General features: G+C 38.4%; 1 protein-coding gene across 4 annotated transcripts in view; it reads right to left on the reverse strand.

Moving 5' to 3' along the window:
- The window catches only part of CSMD3 (CUB and Sushi multiple domains 3), a 1311906-nt gene that overhangs the window by 44580 nt on the left and 1249104 nt on the right, over positions 1-18222 (reverse strand). For all 4 annotated transcript variants that reach the window (XM_090040525.1, XM_090040524.1, XM_090040523.1 and 1 more), the window contains 3 exons: positions 16239-16415; positions 6067-6246; positions 2158-2331 (listed from right to left, as the gene is read on the reverse strand). In XM_090040525.1, the coding sequence (XP_089896651.1) occupies positions 2158-2331; positions 6067-6246; positions 16239-16415 (531 nt within the window). The remainder of the gene's footprint in view (positions 1-2157; positions 2332-6066; positions 6247-16238; positions 16416-18222) is intronic.

The raw sequence follows: 18222 nt of genomic DNA on the forward strand, positions 1-18222 counted from the left end.
ACCTTCAACTGAGGATAGTCTGGTAATTAGTCCATTTGGCTTGGTACAGCTCCTCCCTATTGTAAACACCGTGCTCATTAGTAAAAGTCTGCAAAACTGGGATCATAGTTTGTAAAGATCTCTGTACATTTTTAGATTATTCCTGTTTTGCTGCATTATTTTGCACACAGAGGTCTATTTTTTCCCCTGAGTAACCTGTCAGGGGAAAAAAATCTCCCCAACCCCTGACATTCCAGATAGTTGATGAGTTTTTACTGGATTTTTTTGTTTGTTTGTTTGTTTTTACCTAAACTCTCTCATTCTCTTAGTATTCTTTTTTTTACAAGTCTTTCTCCAGCCACACACTATTGTTGGCTGCCTACTAACTTCCTTTTATAGAAGTAACCATGGAAACTAGACACGATGGCAATTCACAGCAGCCTTATTTTTCTCTGGGATGGAAGGATACATATTGGCAGCAGACTAGAAGGTTTGGAATTCCTCCTTTTCCCACTGGAAAGTGATTTTATTTTCCAAAGGACTTGGTATAATTCATCATTAACAATGATAGGACTGTCTCTGTTCAGACACTGCTAGTGGGCTGGTCATTGAAGAAACGTGATATAGATAATGTGACCATTTTTAAACATCTGTGGGTGTCTTATATTTGTTTAAAGTAACAAAAAGAATGCCATTTCATCTTTTATCTTCCTTCTGTTTAGGGCCCTGATTCTCAGCAAGTATTTAGTTGTTTTAATTCCCACTGAAATATAATGGAGATAGATGTTAAATACTTTTAAAGAATCGGGACTTGTGTGTCTTATTTACTGTTTCTTATACTCATTTTCTTATTTAGAAAAGCAGTAATCTTAGCATTCAGATACTGTACAATCAATTGAATGCAAAACCAAGGAATTTAAAACCTCAAAGACAATAAAACAGATAGCCAGGCCTTATCAAATAGACTTTACTCAACCTCATGCCCAAAATGGCATCAGATGCACAACCAAGTAGAAAATACGCTCCAGATGTCAAAATATCCCCAAAGAGTTCTCTTTGAGAATATCTTGTCATAAGTTGCTCTTATTTAAGCCTGGCAGCTATAATTTTGAGTCAAGCACTGACTGCTAATTCATTGCATCTATGAGAATAGGAAGGCAACATGTTCTTTGTCTGAAAAACTCCTTAATTACAAAGCAGCTGCATTGCCCATTAACTGGACCTTCCAAACAGTGTAAGAGCATAGCCCCATGTAGTGTATACTGCAGGATTCCAGGATCAAGACAGAAGAGACTAAGGCTAGAAATAGATGTTGCCAAACAAAGCAGATCAGACTGATTTATTCACGTTCACCTATGCACTCCTAGGTCAAGATCACAGGATGTCCATAACATGCTTTATAACAGAAAGCAGTTCCCAAGTTCAGCCAACTGAATACCTTTTGAAAGCATTGCATTCACTTTGAACAACTTTCTTTCTTTTTTTTTTTTTTTAATAATCAATGAAAGAACATAAGCATAAAGAACAAGGACAAATTTGTTATTGTAATGAAATCTGCTGCAATGCAAGATCCATCAGTGTCAGCAAACTTACGATAATAAAAAATTACTGCATGGAACTGGTAACTTAATATAACACAGGGAAAAAAATCCAGTTGTTAGGGATTCACCCTAGGGTCTAGTCAACTTCATTGGCAAGCAACTTCCACTGACATAAGTGGGAGTTTTACCTGAGTAATGAATGAATAAAGAGTTCCTGACTGAACCCTCCCCTCTGACAGCATCTTTTGTCACATTTTGAAATAGAAGAATTAGCTGAACATAAGAGCAGGAGACCAGTATCACTCTTAACCCTGGTGTGCCCGGCTTAATTTAGTTTGCACCAAAAGTTACATTTATTTAATATTACTTCAGTGTACACGATAGAGGCTTAGTAAGTGCTCACAAAGGATTTACCTCAGAATAGCAGGATGCTACATTTTCCCCAAGAAACCCTGTTAGTTTAAAAAATGTTACTGTATGGATTCAAATCCATTTGGGATAAATTTAGAAAAAAAATTATTGTCCACACTTTTGCTACAGGAAGTTCAAAATTACCAGAGCAACAGCTTGAAAAAAAGATGAAACTGAAAAGGAAAATAATAGTAGGATAAAGTATAAGTATTAAGGAAATACTTACGTAAGCACTGAGGTACCTCACCACTCCAAGTTCCATTTCCAACACAGGTCAAAACAGCAGGAAAAGACAGTTCATAGCCGGGAGAGCACACATAGCTAATACTAAATCCCCAGTCAAAGTTTGTTCCTTCCAATCTTCCATTAGAGATCTGGGGAGGAGTTGGGCAGGTAACAGCTGCAATAATATTCAAAATAATTAGACACAGCTGCTGTAAATATCCCTGGAGTACATAGTAACTAGAAGAACCATATGTGCTAATTTAACCTTTTTGGAGGGCAATACAGTGGTGACTTGTTATCGTCCTGGCTGTATTTTTGCAATGTCACCTGAAGTTAACACTTCCGGTTACCTCTATTTTTTGGCCGCCCATTAGCTGCTCGTTATCATAATCAAGCATGCAAGCTGAATGTTGCATCATGCCCGCTGGGAAGATAACACAGGCGATCACAGTACAGGCTACATAACATATATTCTTCAGCAAATTCCTAAGAGTTGCTACACAATTACTTTTTTTTGTCTTGTATGCCTCCTGAAGTATAGTTTCTACTGCACCTGGCCACAATGTTTTGTTCTTGATACCAATTAAGGGATGGTCTGGTTGCTAAAGCACAGGAATTAGATTTAGGAGCAAGGCCCTCAAAGCTGCGTGTATGGCTACACCCTTTCTTAACAGATACCACACAATGAGCAACACCTGCCTCCACATGTACTTTTACCTTTGATAATTGCTATTTATAATATTTTCATCCTTTTCACTTAGGTCCTAATCCTACAGTGGGGACTTTTCATATGAAATACCTTTGTAGAGTCTCGCTGTTAATACAAGGGCTCCACACAAAGGCTTCTCTTCACAGGATAACAGATTTCAGTGTATTATGATCTGGAAATTCAAACTGAATCATGTTCCCAGAAGAATATAATCCTCTGCAAAATTTTTACTAAACAATTACTAAGAGTTATATATTTTCAGTTTAAAAGTAGGATGATTCAGGTTTTCCTCTCCTGAGGCTGCTGATGCTGCTCAACCTGACAAGGAAAGATGCTAAGTTAGCTCCTTCTCCCCAAGCATTGGGGTGGAGAGACTGCAGATTTTGAAGGACCTCATTTAAGGCCTGAGGAATGAAGAAGATAGGCCTATCTGTCTGATGGTACCTAAGTATGTAGCAGAAGTAGCAACAAAGAGGCGGTGCTAGATGGACCATTGCTATCTGATTTGGGTGAGCATGCTGTGGCGGTGGCAACAATTAACTTTGAAGTCTGAACAGGAGGATGGAAAAAAGGGTGCGATTAGGCTGAAATAGGGAAAGGGGAAAGAATGGGGGCAGGGCACTGAAACGAATGAGACATGAGGTGAATGACGGAGGAAAAAGAGAAGAAATAAAAAAAAGGAAAAGTGAATGAGGAGATTGCCACTGAATGTACATGAAAGGAAGAGAAAGGGAAGGATTAAGTGAGAATAACTGGATGGAATTTAGTGGAGACTGGGAGGAAATGAGAGCTGAAGGTAATGAATGAAAACTAATGAGGGGAGAGCTAAAAGAGATCATGTGAATGGAGGAGAGGAAGGGACTGTGCTCATAAGCTTAAAACTTACGCTGAGTCAGCCTGTCATTCTGCATGCAAGAAAAAAACAAATTAGAGGGATCACAGGTCAGGAGCGCTAGGTTCTTGAGTGTGACCGATAGAAGCCACCTGGCCTTTCCGTGAATCAGCCTCCACCAGGATACATAATGGCATTTTTGCTTTTCCATATTTTACTGAGAGGCTCTGAGGTTTCATCTGGTAACCCTGGATGAAATTACTATGAAGATAATAATTTATTTTCAAGAACAAAACTGAGGATTTGAAGGTGACCTCAGATTCACTTTCTCATTGGGATTTTTAAAAAAATAAAGTGGGTGTGGCATTTGCCCCTTTTCAATCATTTCACCCTTGTAGAGCTCTTCCATCTTTTCTTCATACAGTAGCAAGGGTTACACAATAATCACTGACACTCTCACCCTTATCCCCTAGACATGGTTTGTCTGTCAAATCAAATAGCTTTATAACTAGCCTTTGTAAAACAGAGCTTGCATTTCAACTTTCTATCTGTGAAGTAATGGACCTGTTGGTTGTTGATATCATGAAAAAAGAGCTAAGGTAAGAAAATAAATGTCAGAAGCTCCAGAATGGGAAAAGGCGGGGGGGGGGGGGGGAGGATAAAAGTGAACACTACCCTGTTATAGGTTGTCAACAACAGTAGCAGAAATTGAATAATTAATAATGCATATCTCTAATGGGCTCTGTTAGGGCTTTTCAATTTAAATTTGTGTTACAAATACAAATTGTGCATTTAGGACAGTTTGGCAGAAAAGTACTATGTCTGAATAATTCACACGTATTTAAGAATGAATACACATGTCTTTCCATTGCAGAGACAAAGCAAGGGAAACATTTATATCTAGTATTTCAATAGCACTCAGACAAAAATGTATCTATTTTCTAGGCAGTTCATTTTCCAATTATTTTAGTTAAATGGTACCAAAGGAGCCAAATTCCTCCTGACAGTAGAAACTAGCTATTATATATTTCCAAATATATCATTATACATTATGCATTCCTTTTGATTACACATTCAAAACAAATGGTTACATTCATTTACTAGTGCATATTACTTTTTTCATTGCACAGAAATTTGGAAAGAATAAAAGAGGGGATTTCTGAGAACATCAGTGATTCCAAACATCATTCTTGCATAATGCCATAAGTGTTTATCACAGTTAACAGACAGAAAGATTGATAGTGCTCCAGACCCAAAAAAGCTCCGATCTCTGGTCCAGAGCTGAAACCTGAATTCTTTACCCAAGGCCTTGTGCAGGGTATTTCTAGAGTTATATAGAGAATGCCTCCCCTGTTCTCGTTTAGTGCTGCTTAAACGGTAAGATGTGAAGGAAGAGTTTCTACACTCCCTCTGCATGGGCAACATCACTGGGAACACATGCCATTTCTGTAAGGGTCAAGCCAACCTGTATAATGCTCCACTGTAAGCCTGGAATCTGAATCTCACAGCAACCCTATTTCTTTCTAGAGTGTCCTATGGCAAAACAAAATCACCTTCCACACGTATCTGCCAACTTTCAGCCAGCAGCCTAACGACAAGGACTCTTACACAAGGAACAGAAGAATCAAGTTCTAGCCCCAAGGCAGCTCTCAGCCACCAGCCTAATGACAAGGACACTCACATGATGAACAGGAGAACCAAGTTCTAGCTCCTTTTCAGGTACTTTTTTTTTTTTGTGCTTCTGTCAGAACAAGAAAGCAGCATAGTTTGGTGAACAAATGTGTACTTGACCATTTCCTGAATTTTTTCGTATGCTGTTGCTTAAAGAAAGTATTGAGTATACTGTTACTATAGAATGGGGTTCAACTTATGCACTCTGAACAAAGGAGAGACCAGGAAAGGATGTGTGGGAAGGATGGGAATAGTCCTGGATTCTCTCTCCTTGAGAAGTTCAGTCTGTGAGATGAATTCCAAGGGTCACTATCATAGCCTTTGTGAATAAAAGATCCTATGTTATCTATGGTATAATTTAGCCTTATGCAAAGAGAGGATGCAATCAAGCTAAAGCAAGGAAATCAGCTTAAATGACTTTTCAGTTGGTAGCAGAAAGTAAACTCATTCCTCAGAGTCTCAGTAAACCCTGTATACAGCTAAGTGTTTAAATTTATAAATAACTATAAAAGATGCAGATGATAAGAAAAGTTTCAAAAGCCAAGAAATCAATTAGACTTAGAGCCCAAAATAACTTATCACAATGTGCCCAGGCATACTGGGTCTTGATATATAATGAGGAATTATAACATTAACAGTAAACGATAGATCTGAATGTCACAAAAGAAGTAGGGTTGACAACCAAACGAATACTTTACCTTTACAAGTTGGGACTGCTCCACTCCATGTGCCATTACTGGTACAAGTGCGAATAATAGAGCCGTTTGATTCCATTGTATAGCCAGGCTGGCACATATAAGTAACATTTTGTCCAACAACATAATCATCGCCATATCTCATTCCGTTGGGTGGTATACCTGGATCTCCACAACTAATTACTGAAAGTAGGGAATTGAACAGATGTTAAAACATTAATTTGGCTGTGTATTTGTGAGCTGAAAAAACAAGTGGTAAAATTAGTGATTTATTGCAAAAAATAATACTGCCATAGAAGATAAACATATATGTTATTTAAATTATCTGCCATATAAAACATGTGAATGCATACAGCACCTACATTTTAGAGAAAAATCAACATACCTGTTCAAAAATAGAAGTAATGGACTGTACTATTTTAATCAAGTAAAATTTTAAGAGTAGAAAACAGAAACAAAATTAGCAAAGAAATTAGCCATATGCTGCACTTGGCCTTTCATGCCCAGAAAAGTACACCAAAGAGATAAATCTTAAAGTGGTAGATGTCAATTTGTGCTGTTTATTTTTTGCTTTTAGCACTTGAATATACACAGTGGAGAACCTGCAACATTTTTTAATTGATATATCTAGGTCCCCCTCTAATTTGGAAGTACTCATCTACTTAATATGTGCACAGAAGGGAGTATATGCATGCACATACAAAGGTAGGTACACAACATGAACTACAGTTTACAATGAAATCAGGTATATGGTTTCTTAAAGCGTTATCATCATTTTGAGGAAGGATGGTTGTCAAGTTGCTTTGTGCCACTCAGTACTAGAAAGAGATCATTGCATTATGAAAATACATCATTGCATTATGAAAATAGGTGATAGAACTTGAGAAGGAAAAACAGATGAGATTTTCATTTCATCACCTGCACTCTGATTTATCTTCTTCTGGCATGGTTCAATAGAGTAGAAGAAATCCCACGTGTTTGTTACTGACAAAGACTGAGAATCATGACTTCTAGGAATGAAGATACACCTTGAAAAAAGTTCCAGTTTCTACAAAAGAAAACACCCTATCTGTTTGGCAATTCAATTTACTGGGAACATAACCCCTCTGCTCAGCTTTCTGCACTAGATCCTCAGTGAATAGAGTCTAAATAACATGTCTAGATCAAATTTTCAAAGGCAACTACAGTCAAAGAAGGCTCTGTCTGTATGTCTACATTAGTAACTGCAAACTGCCTGAGCTAGCTTTAAGCAAGTTAACTCAGACTAGTAACAGTCGTTAGGGATAGGTACAGACATTCAAAAAGCCCAAGGTGGAATCAGTCTAAGTTATGTGGTTTTCTGTAACCAGCGTAGTCTTTGGTGGGGATGGTTGTGGGGGAAATCTTAGACCAGGTTCCACAATTTTTAAACTAGTCTGTGTGTACTGAACGTCTCTTCTATTATGGGTATAGACCCATTTTGTGTGCCAAACTTCTGTTCTGTTTCAGGCATAGGATGGTTTCCATTCACTTTTACCAGTATAACTGTAACATCTGTACCTGGCCTAGGTGTGGCAACATGAAGTTCACTGAAGGCTAATCTACCCCACTTCGAGGCGGGTAATATCTTTTTCGTAATGCATTCCATATCTTTTTTTTTTTAAGATCCAGCTCATATCATACTAGAACTTTATTTAGCAAATGTCCCCAAATTAAAAACATCTCTTCAAACATAACTCCATATCTTCTACCTCCTTCTCCAGTTCCAATATTTCATTTTACAGGGGTTTGTTGTTATCAAGAACATCATAAACACTACCCTGGTAATTCTGTATGAACTGGACTCTATCCCAGTATCCAGGCCTTTAACTCCTACAGCCAGCCATAAACTGCACTGCTATGGGGCTGTCCTCTCTTAGAAAGAAGTGCAAATTCACTGCCACAATACTCAAACAGCTCTAGAGACTGCCTATTTACTTCTATTCAAATTTGTTTTGCTTGTTTGTAAAAGGCAGCTAAGCGTTTTCCCCATCTCTCACAGACCTTTTCTATTTCTTCTATCACCCCTGCTTTTTGCCATCAGGATAAAATCTTTATAAAACTTATACAAACAAAAGTTAACATTTCTGTAGCGAAAATATATATTTTTAACATTATTAAACTACAGTGATACTTAAAGTATAAAGTATATTCTGTACTTCAGGATTTAGCTAACTACTACAAACTGGGATATTATATCAATTAAACAAAACATGGCAGATTGGGGTGAGGCAAGGGTTTTGTGTGACTTAACTGGGCTTATGGGGATAAGACCGGGCTCTGTGGAGCCTGTAAAAATCCATGGAGTAGTTCTTTTATAAGTTCAGCCAATATTTTATGACTTTAGTTACAAGTTACAAATACAGATACAAGTTTCTAGGGATTTTTCTTTTGCTTGATTGATTTAAAAAACACGGATAACCAGTTAGCAGTTAACCTAATGGCTCAAATGCTGTTACCTTTGGAGCTGCCCAAACAGACTGTTGGCTGACAGTTTCTGAAGTATGTGGAAAAGAATGGGGATGATGCCATTCTTTTCAAGACCTGAAGAGTCCAATTAACACACTTATCACATTATTGTCACACAACAGAGACTGAGACATCATCCTGGATAGCTGAGATTGGAATGTGTGTTATGCTGGTATTATAGAAGGATAAATGCTGTGTTGAAACATTTTAAAAAATATTTTAAGCAGCAGCAAAGGCATTCATCCGAGGAACACCAAAAATGTACTGTTTAATTAGCTTAAAAATAAACATCTAAGAAGTCATTCATACTGTTATAATGTTTTGACATGCTTTTTGTATTTATAGAATATGTGTTTGCTAACAAATGTGCACCCACACTGTCTTTGAGGTTGACTGAGAACTAGTAACATGTACTTAACAGGTTTTTGCATGGAACAGTAACATAGGCTACCTCTTTGTGATGCTTTTTTAAAAGACTGAACTCTGGCCTTTTCTTAAGCAAACTATTAGACTGAGGGATAGAACATTACATCAAAATCCTCCTAACCATGTTTCAGTCCCATTTGTTCACTATAATTTATGAAGGAAAAAACACCTTCGGGCTTCTATTCATTTGCAGAAAAAATTAAGCATGCTGCAAAAATTGGACTATGAATGTATTTAGAATTAAATGCATCTTTTACTTAGTTCCCTCTTCGGAAAAAGTAATATATGACCTGTCATAATTCTGCCCTATGCTTTGCAAAATTAGACACTAATTTAAAATACAATAGATTGTTGTACCTATGGAGATGAAAAATTTAATCAAAATGGCTGATGAAGTAACATAAGTTAATATGTAGAATACCTGTTCAAAATTAATATAACTTTCACTGAAAGATTAACTGGAGGATTGTAATAAACCAAAGAGGCTTCAAAGGTAATCTGATTTCAAAGGGCTTTTTTAGGAGGGCGGGGGAAAAAAAGGAAAAAGAAAACTAGAGAAACATTAATAACCTATCAGTCAGTACAGAAGGCAATACTAGAGTTACTGAAAAAGCCAAGTTGAATTGTTACCTGAGAGAGAGAGTAATTCTCTCTTGCAAGTCTCTGTTAAAAGAACGTTCAAGTGTCTCTCTCTCAAGGTTTTAATTTACTTATTTTTCTACAAAACCAATGAATTATCCCATTGAATTCATGCATTGTTGGTGAGGTGCCTAGAAAGGTCACTGATTTTCCTCTTGAAGCAAAACAGTAATAATTAAACTAAACAAGATATAAATCAACCAATGCCAATAAGCATAGGCTATTTTTGTGTTTCTATTTTTTTCTATTTTGATTGGTACTTGAGCTGATTTTTTAAATTATTATCACAACTGTAAACCACTAACTCATTCCTTGTTAATGGAATACAACCACAGATATTCTGAAATGAAATAAAAGTATATTAAAAGATATATTGTACAAAATAGGCATTTCTGAAGATGAATGTGTCTTCAGCTATTTTGCTATATGTTGATATGTATGCAATTCCATATCTCTGTCTCCTTTGTATCAACTAGACGGTAATTTTTATGACACCCTTGTTCAGTAAGAAAACACACATTCTGTGTTGAAATAATATTCCTTTGATTTGCATTTATCCTCAGAATAGTTTTGGCAGACAGGTAAGAACTACAGGACACTGCTGACCTGTGGCTGCAGGGTGGCGTGGGCTTATTCTGACGTATTCTAGCCTCCAGAGCCTCAGAAATATCCTGAGATGTACAGCCATGTAGGCTGTTCCCTTCAGTTACCTTTCCTTCCACATGCTATGTTAGGTCAAATGTCAATGCTGTGTGTAGGAAAGCAGGCATGTAAATAGGTGTCAACGAACCCATAAAGGAAGACAATTTCAAGTGTCTAGCCACAAAATGAGTCCTTTTGCTGTTGCTGTTGTTATTGACTTTTATATCCCACCCTATGCAGAGAAGCTCAGAGTGGATTACAATTACAGATAATGTGCATGATATCCCTGGCCCCCACCTTTTTTCTTTTTTTTAATTCTAATGGTGGTTTACAGCTGTGCCATTTTTTCCTGGTACACTAACAATTTAGGAGAAAGAGAAAAACCCTCCAAATTACTGATGCATTACAATTATACTCTACTTTCTAGAATATGACTGTTAAAAAAACCCTCCAAAGTATTTTTTTTATCATACTTTTGCTTTCCCCATCTCTGGTATTGTCTAAACATTACTTTCAAAATAATAATAACAACTGGTAATGTAACAATGTCAAGATAGATGATACAAATATGGTGGGAGTAGACAGAAAGAAAGAGAAAGAAAAATAAGATATTACACTACTTTATAATAAATGAATACCATATAAATGCTTAGATGGATATAGTGGAAGCAGAGCTATTTTTATGAGCTATCTTTGCATATCACCCTGATTCTATTTAGCTTCAAACCACATAGTTGGTAGCTGCCCACCACATCAGTTAGCTGGCTTAGTAGATAGCACTACAGGCACTGATTTAAAAAAAAAATGGTTTCCACTGATCTCTTGAGAAATAATCCAGATCTAACTTAAGATGCATGGGGTATTGTTAAACATTACACTTAGCATGTATTTACATTGTAGTAAGCGTATGAAGTTTTCCAAGCACTCACACATTAATGCTTACTATGATCTAAATATAGATTGCAGTACCCTAATGGAGTCTTCAATGCCCCCAGCCAGATCCCAGGAATGAAACTGAGTTGATTTTTCGTCTTAGCCCTGGGATTGCACCAGGGTCAGGTTAAGGCCCCAGTGCAGTAAAGAGAATGAGAGCCAGGCAAACTGTTGTTTGTCATGCTGTCCCACTCCCCTCCCATATTGCTCCCAGGACTGTTGCCAGCCTCTGCACTGCTCCACAGCCCTGAACTCGCTCCTGTGTGCTGCAGGGTCTGGGACCAACTCCCAGTCCCCACAGTGCACTGGAGCCCTGGGTCTGGAATCACTCCCAGACCCTGCATCTTGAACTGGCTCCCATGCTGTGACAGTGTTTCTCCCAACCCCGGCAGTGCACAGGAACCTGGAAATCGCAAATGTATTTTTGTAATGGAAGTGCAACAACCTGGAAGTTAAGATTTAAGTTCTACCAAAACCCACTTAACTTTAGAAAATGTTGACATTTCCATATTGTATTGTATCAAAGAGCTTCACAGCCTCAGATGAGAAACTTCCAAAACTTTCAACCCTACATGACTGTAAACACTTGTAAACACAAAAAATACAAAAACCTCCATGGTTTAGGATTTCTTGCACTGAAAATATATTTACAAGAAAAAATAATTGTTCTATTGTCATATGCTGCAATCTGGAATTCAACACTAATGAAAGTAGCCATAATTCCACCCTGAAAGGAACAACAGGAGAAATATACCTTTCTCAAGAAAATGAAAGACTGGGATACAAGGGTAATACCCTAGTCTTCTTATGATTCAATAATAAATGATCATCTTTAAATAATTTCAAAGCTGTGAAAAACAGCATAAAATGTAATTAATACATCAGATTTTTGGAATTGTTTCCTGACTAAGCAAAATGTAATTGGTGTTCAGGGAGTTGGAAAATGAGTTCACAAGAAATAGAAGAGACCAATTTAAAAATATATGTACCATCCCTACAACAGGCCAGTCACTCATCTATAATGCCCAAACTAATACCTAATTTTAATTCTTACACTGAAATTTGAAAGAAAGAGCTGACATCTATAAATACGAAGCCAAAGCAGCAGACCAAATAAGAATGACTCTCTTTTCCTGCTTATGGGTAATTGGAAAAAAAGGATGAAGAATTTCTTAAATAAAATCTTTGTGTACATGCTAATTTATCACAGACAAAAGGAAAACAGACACTTAGCTGAATGAGGGAAGTGACTTGTTAAGTTTATCCTTCACAGGAAACACAATGGAGATCCAGTTATCCTCTGTCGGCATCTTAATGGAGATAGATCTTGACCAATTAATATTATTTTGCACAGCATTGATTTAGAGCATGTAAGTCCATGGCAAAGAAGCTCTGGCAAAGCTGGATGGTTTTTTCCTGCAGAGCTCGTTGAAGAAAGTGCTTAAATAAGATGCAGGTAATCAGGCAAATGGTCAAGCCAGAGGTGTAACAACACAGTCGGGCACCCAGGGCAACTGTGACACATGGGGCTAGTGGTGACTCCTGGCTTCTGCTGTGCTGCTGCAATGATTGTTTAGCTGTGGTAGCAGCAGTTTTTTCCCACCCACAGCAAGTTGATGCCCAGGCTAGCTGCCCCAAATCACGCCCCCTAGTTATGCTACTGTCATCAGCTGCTGTAAACTAGCACAGCTCCACTGAAAAGAGGTAGAAACAAAATGGGAAAGTTTTTTCCAGCAGAATATGCTGTCCACAGCAACTTTGATAGCGGATCTCTAGTAAGATCATCCCATCACCTCCTGTGACAGAAGGAAAACCAATGGAAAGCTTCCTTCACACACATTTTGCCTCAAAGGTTCCTAAATCCTAACAATTCCATTATCTATTATCAAAGGGATTTAAAAGACAATGCTTAATCTTGGTTGAAGTGGCTGCAGCAAGTTTAGTGAGACTTCCCACCATGTCAAGAAGGACTCTGAGCAGGTTTTTGAGAAATTACTTTACAAGATGCTGTCTTTCCATCTGTAGGAAACCCATGGAGGAGATGAGAGAACACAGGGGTTCACCATGTTTCAAGGGGCTTCTGGAACGAGGGGGGGGGGAGTTGGAGACGAAGTGTTCTGATTAATAGAACTAATTTATCATATGGTGAAAATGTAGCCATGTCTTCTTTGAACAGCTCTCCCAGAGGCTGGAGGAAAGAAGAGCTGAGAACAAGATGGTCAGATAAGTACCACCTGAAGGAAAGTTCCTGAAGCATTTGTTGTTACTGGAGCCAAAAGTGGCAAAATCATGTTGGGGATTGATTAGCATGGCAGGTAGAAATTAAGGATTTGATGGCACAGCAGATCTACATCTGCAGAATGGATCAACTATGGCCAGGATCTTGTTGTATGCCTTAAAAAGAAGTGATACTCCTGTTGTACTCAACACTGGTGAGACTGCAGCTGGAATACTGCGTCCAGTTCTGGGCGCTGCACTTCAATAAGCACATGGAGAAACTTGAGAGGGTCCAGAGAAGAGCCACCCATATGATCAGGGACTTGCAAGGCAAGAGATGCGAGGAAAGGACGAGGGACGTGTGCCTCTTTAGCTTAAAGAAGAAAAGGTTGAGCAGGAACTTGATAGCATATAATAGCAGTTTACCACTATATCAGAGGAGTGCATCAGGAGATTGGTGTTCACTAGGGCACCCCCAGGGAAGACCAGGACCAAGAGATATAAACTCCTGGAAGGCCGCTTCAGGCTTAATATCAGGAAAAACTCCTTCCAAGGCAGGGTGCCCAGACTGTGGAATAAACTCCCTCCAGAGGTGTGCAGTCACCTACCCTGGAGGTTTTCAAGAGGAGACTGGACAGTCACCTCGCTGGGGTCATTTGACCCCAGTTGTCTTCCTGCCTGGAGTGGGGGGCTGGACCCAGTGATCTGCAAGGTCCTTTCCAGCCCCTGCCAATCTAGGAATCTATGAATCTGTAGGTCCTACCTTCATCCAGGCTCCCTTAAACAATTAGTCCTTCCCCTCTTCAGACCATGAATAAACTGAGGAATCACCTCACTGATGGAAAAAAACTCTTGAGCAGCAAACCTACTTCAACCTATCCAGTCACAGCATGAAACCCTTCCCTCCATTGGTAGCCATATATTTGGAAAGAGGAGGCTGAGAGAAGAGACTAGGTAAGGATGAGAGAGTTATCAAAATACAAATTCATCTCTTCCTTCAGAACAGTGCTGCACAGAAGCAGGAAGTCTGGACATGTTAGTTTTAAGCCATATAAACAGGTGTCAAGAGGTAGACAGTTCAGCTTCCTATGCAGTTTTGTGGGTATGGTTAACCTTAAGTTCCAGATGAGAAGTTTGTGTGCTCTGGGGGATGGATTGAAAAAGTGATCAGAAAGACATGTACAGACCAGTATAGGATTGAGCTAAACAATCTAAAGAGTCACTGATATGATTAACTGATCCCATAATACTAAAGCAATATAGCAAATATGTGGCTAAACAAAACCAAGCCTTCCATGAAGATAGGTGATGCCTTGTAATATTTGTCATATACTGGTCATTTTCTGAAATCTTATTCAGAAATAAGAAAAATTATACTATGCTTGATATTCCTTGATATCACATTAATATAAAGCTATATCACAAGTACAGTCTATATAGTATTTGAAGTTTGGGCAATTACACTTGAAGGCTGCCCCTGAACTACTCACAAGCCAGTATATGGTTATCAGCAAGCAGCAAACATACCCTAAGAATTACAGAAGATTGAAATACCAGAAATGTAAAATATATACAATAAATAAATACCACAGCGTGTTACTTAATATATTACTTAAATACCACAGGTAATATTACTTAAAGAAAAATGGAGCTAAACCAATTATAAGCATATGCTACATTTCTATAGCTTGTTCTTTCTTTCATAACAAGCTATGAACCTTATAGACAACATTTTTTTAAGTTATATATTTATAAATGAAAATAAGTGTTTTCTTAGTAAATAGGCAGTGATTGTATTTTATCCCTATTTCACAAAGGACAACAATAATATTATGTGCACAGATGCACACAAAACATGCCCAAAATAAAAAATAGCACACCAGCAACACACATGGATTTTTTTGGGAGCAGATTATAACAATACAACTTCCTGAAAAAGCAATAAGAGAAAAAAAAATAACTTACATATTTTTGCCTAAACTTTTATTTATTTTAATAATGACATGGTGACAAGATTATTAATACAGGCAGCCCTCAACTTACAATGTTTTGAGTTACAATGTTTCACACTTATAATGTTTATAAATTGACACCCTGTTTCAACTTTAGGATGACAGTTTTGACTTTACAACATTTGATCCTATGCAACACCACCGTGAACACCACACCAGTGAACAAGTTCGCTGCATCACTCATCTCCCTGGACAACGTCTGTCCAAACATCCTTGGACACTTTCTTTAAAAAAGCAGACAAAACTCCAGAAAAAAAACCTTGTAGCTAAGACTCCTGAGAAGACTCCAGCCAAGAACCCTTCAAAATGTCCAACTGAGAGCCTTTAAAAAGTCCAGAAAAGTCACCTCAAAGAAGTCCTTCCAAATTAATATGATTGCTATTTACAATATAAATACAATAATGTAGCTATATTACTCACCTTTGATAGATTGAGTACAAAATTCTGGGGTATTTTTGGTGAAAATAGGGTATCGGGTCTTGGGTCAGGAACCAATTCGTTATTTATAACATTATTTCTAATGAGAAAATTGGTTTCAAGTTGCAAAGTTTCTACTTAAGATGCAGTTTTCAGGAACCAATTTGTGTCATAAGTCTGAGGACTGCCTTTATAACACTGAGACTTTGGAGACTTATCCAGATGTTATGATGTTTTGCATAGTACACTGACCTGAATAATTTTGTTCATTGGCACATACTGCCTAAAGTTTACATTATTGGATTTTCTAAGAGTAAAGAATAATAATAATAAAAACAACAAAAAACAGAAAACTTTGGCATATCTTAAACTCAATAAATACTAACGGAAGATAAAACTTACTTGTGCAATTTGGCAAGGATCCTGACCATGTTCCATTGGCAGTACACTGCCTTACAGAAGATCCAGAAAGTATGTAGCCTTCCATGCAGGAATAAATTACTGAATTAGAAAATGTTGTGCCATCAATACGAAACACTTTCCCATTAGCAGTTGTTCCTGGGTTACCGCATTGCACAGCTATAAAAGAAAATGTTAAATGCATATGAAATGCAACGAAGATAAAAGTTTTTACAAGGAGTAGTGAAAAAGGAACCAGTCCAATGCCTTTGCTACCAGCAAAGTTCATGTGATAGAAAACTGCGCTGAAGGTCTAGGTTTCAATTTTTGCTGGTAAAGCATGATGGAGGGTTGTCATCTTTTTCCTTTCAGGGCGGGAAAGTTGAAAGTGATATTAAAACTGTCTATTAAAAGAATAGCATGTAGGTTACAGAGAGAAAAGTACTCAAAATTAGACAGTATCAGATATAAAGTCAGATGGATTGCAAATTGGCTGAAGGGTCATACTAAGAGTGTAGTGGTGGATGGGGCTTTTTGGCCTGGATGGAAGAGGGCAGTGGAGTCCCCCAGGGCTCGGTCCTTGGGTCCACGCTGTTCAATTTCTTTACTAGTGACTTGGACGACAGGGTGAAAAGCAGCCTGTTTAAATTTTCTGATGATATCAAGATTTGGGGTGAGGTGGCATGCTAGAAGGGAAGGACAGATTAAAGCAGGACCTAGACAGGTTATGGGGGTGGGCTAACGAAAATAGGATGGGTTTCAATACAGACAAGTGTAGGGTGCTGCACTTGGGCAGTGGGAACCAGCAGCACACTTATATGCTGGGAAACTCCCTTCTTGAGAGCACAGTGGCAGAAAGAGATCTTGGAGTCATTACTGACTCCAAGATGAACATGGGCCGACAATGCGAGGTCATGGTCAGTAGGGCTAACCGTACCTTGTCATGCATCCACAGATGCAACTCAAGCAGGGCCAAGGAGGTGATCCTCCCTCTCTATGTGACACTGGTCAGGCCACAGCTGGAGTACTGCGTCCAGTTCTGGGTACCGCACTTCAAGAGGGGTGTGGACAACACTGAGAGGCTCCAGAGGAGGGCCACTTGGATGATCTGGGGACAGCAGAGCAGACCCTACGAAGAGAGGCTACAGGACCTTAACCTGTTCAGCCTTTGCAAGAGAAGGCTGAGGGGGGACCTGGTGACCGTCTATAAACTCATCAGGGGGGACAAGCAGGTTTTGGGAGAGACCCTGTTCCCTCTGGCGCCCCCCAGGGTGACAAGGTCTAACGGCCACAAATTGTAGGCCGTTGTAGAGAGTAGGTTTAGACTAAACATCTGAAGGCACTACTTCACAGTCAGGGCAGCTAGGATCTGGAACCAACTTCCAAGGGAAGAGGTAATCGCTCCTACCCTGGGGGTCTTTAAGAGGAGGTTTGATGTCTACCTGGCTGGGGTCATTTGAGCTTGGTTTTCTCTCCTGCCCAGGGCAGGAGATCGGACTTCATGATCTACAAGGTCCCTTCTGACCCTTCTTCTATGACTCTATGAATCTATACAAATATAGCAGCAAAACGTGTCCATGAATGATAATACAGTCTACCTAGATGTTTTTTTTCAGCCTTTTCCCACAGGACCTCAAATCTGATGTTTCCTAACTTTAGAATATTTGTTTTTGCAACCTAAACAGTATCCTTTTAATAGAGTTTTATAATATATATGATTAGTGCTACGATGTGTTATGTGCATACCTCCAAGAGGATTTCCAGGCTAAGTGGTTTACAGCATATTTGAAATATCTGGAGATTTAAATAACAGATGTTGAATCAGATTTATAGCAGAAATGATCAACAAATAAAGACTGGAAGCTCAGATTGGCTAATCGTGTTCACATAAAGTTTATAACTCAGATAGCAACTGCCTGGCCAAAAAGCCATTAAAGTAAGTTTATAAAATAAGTAGCCTTGTTTAGAGATTACTATCTTCTACTGA

The sequence above is a fragment of the Crocodylus siamensis genome, chromosome 3 (assembly GCF_052110815.1).
Source record: "Crocodylus siamensis isolate JL-2025a chromosome 3, ASM5211081v1, whole genome shotgun sequence".
NCBI lineage: Eukaryota > Metazoa > Chordata > Crocodylia > Crocodylidae > Crocodylus > Crocodylus siamensis.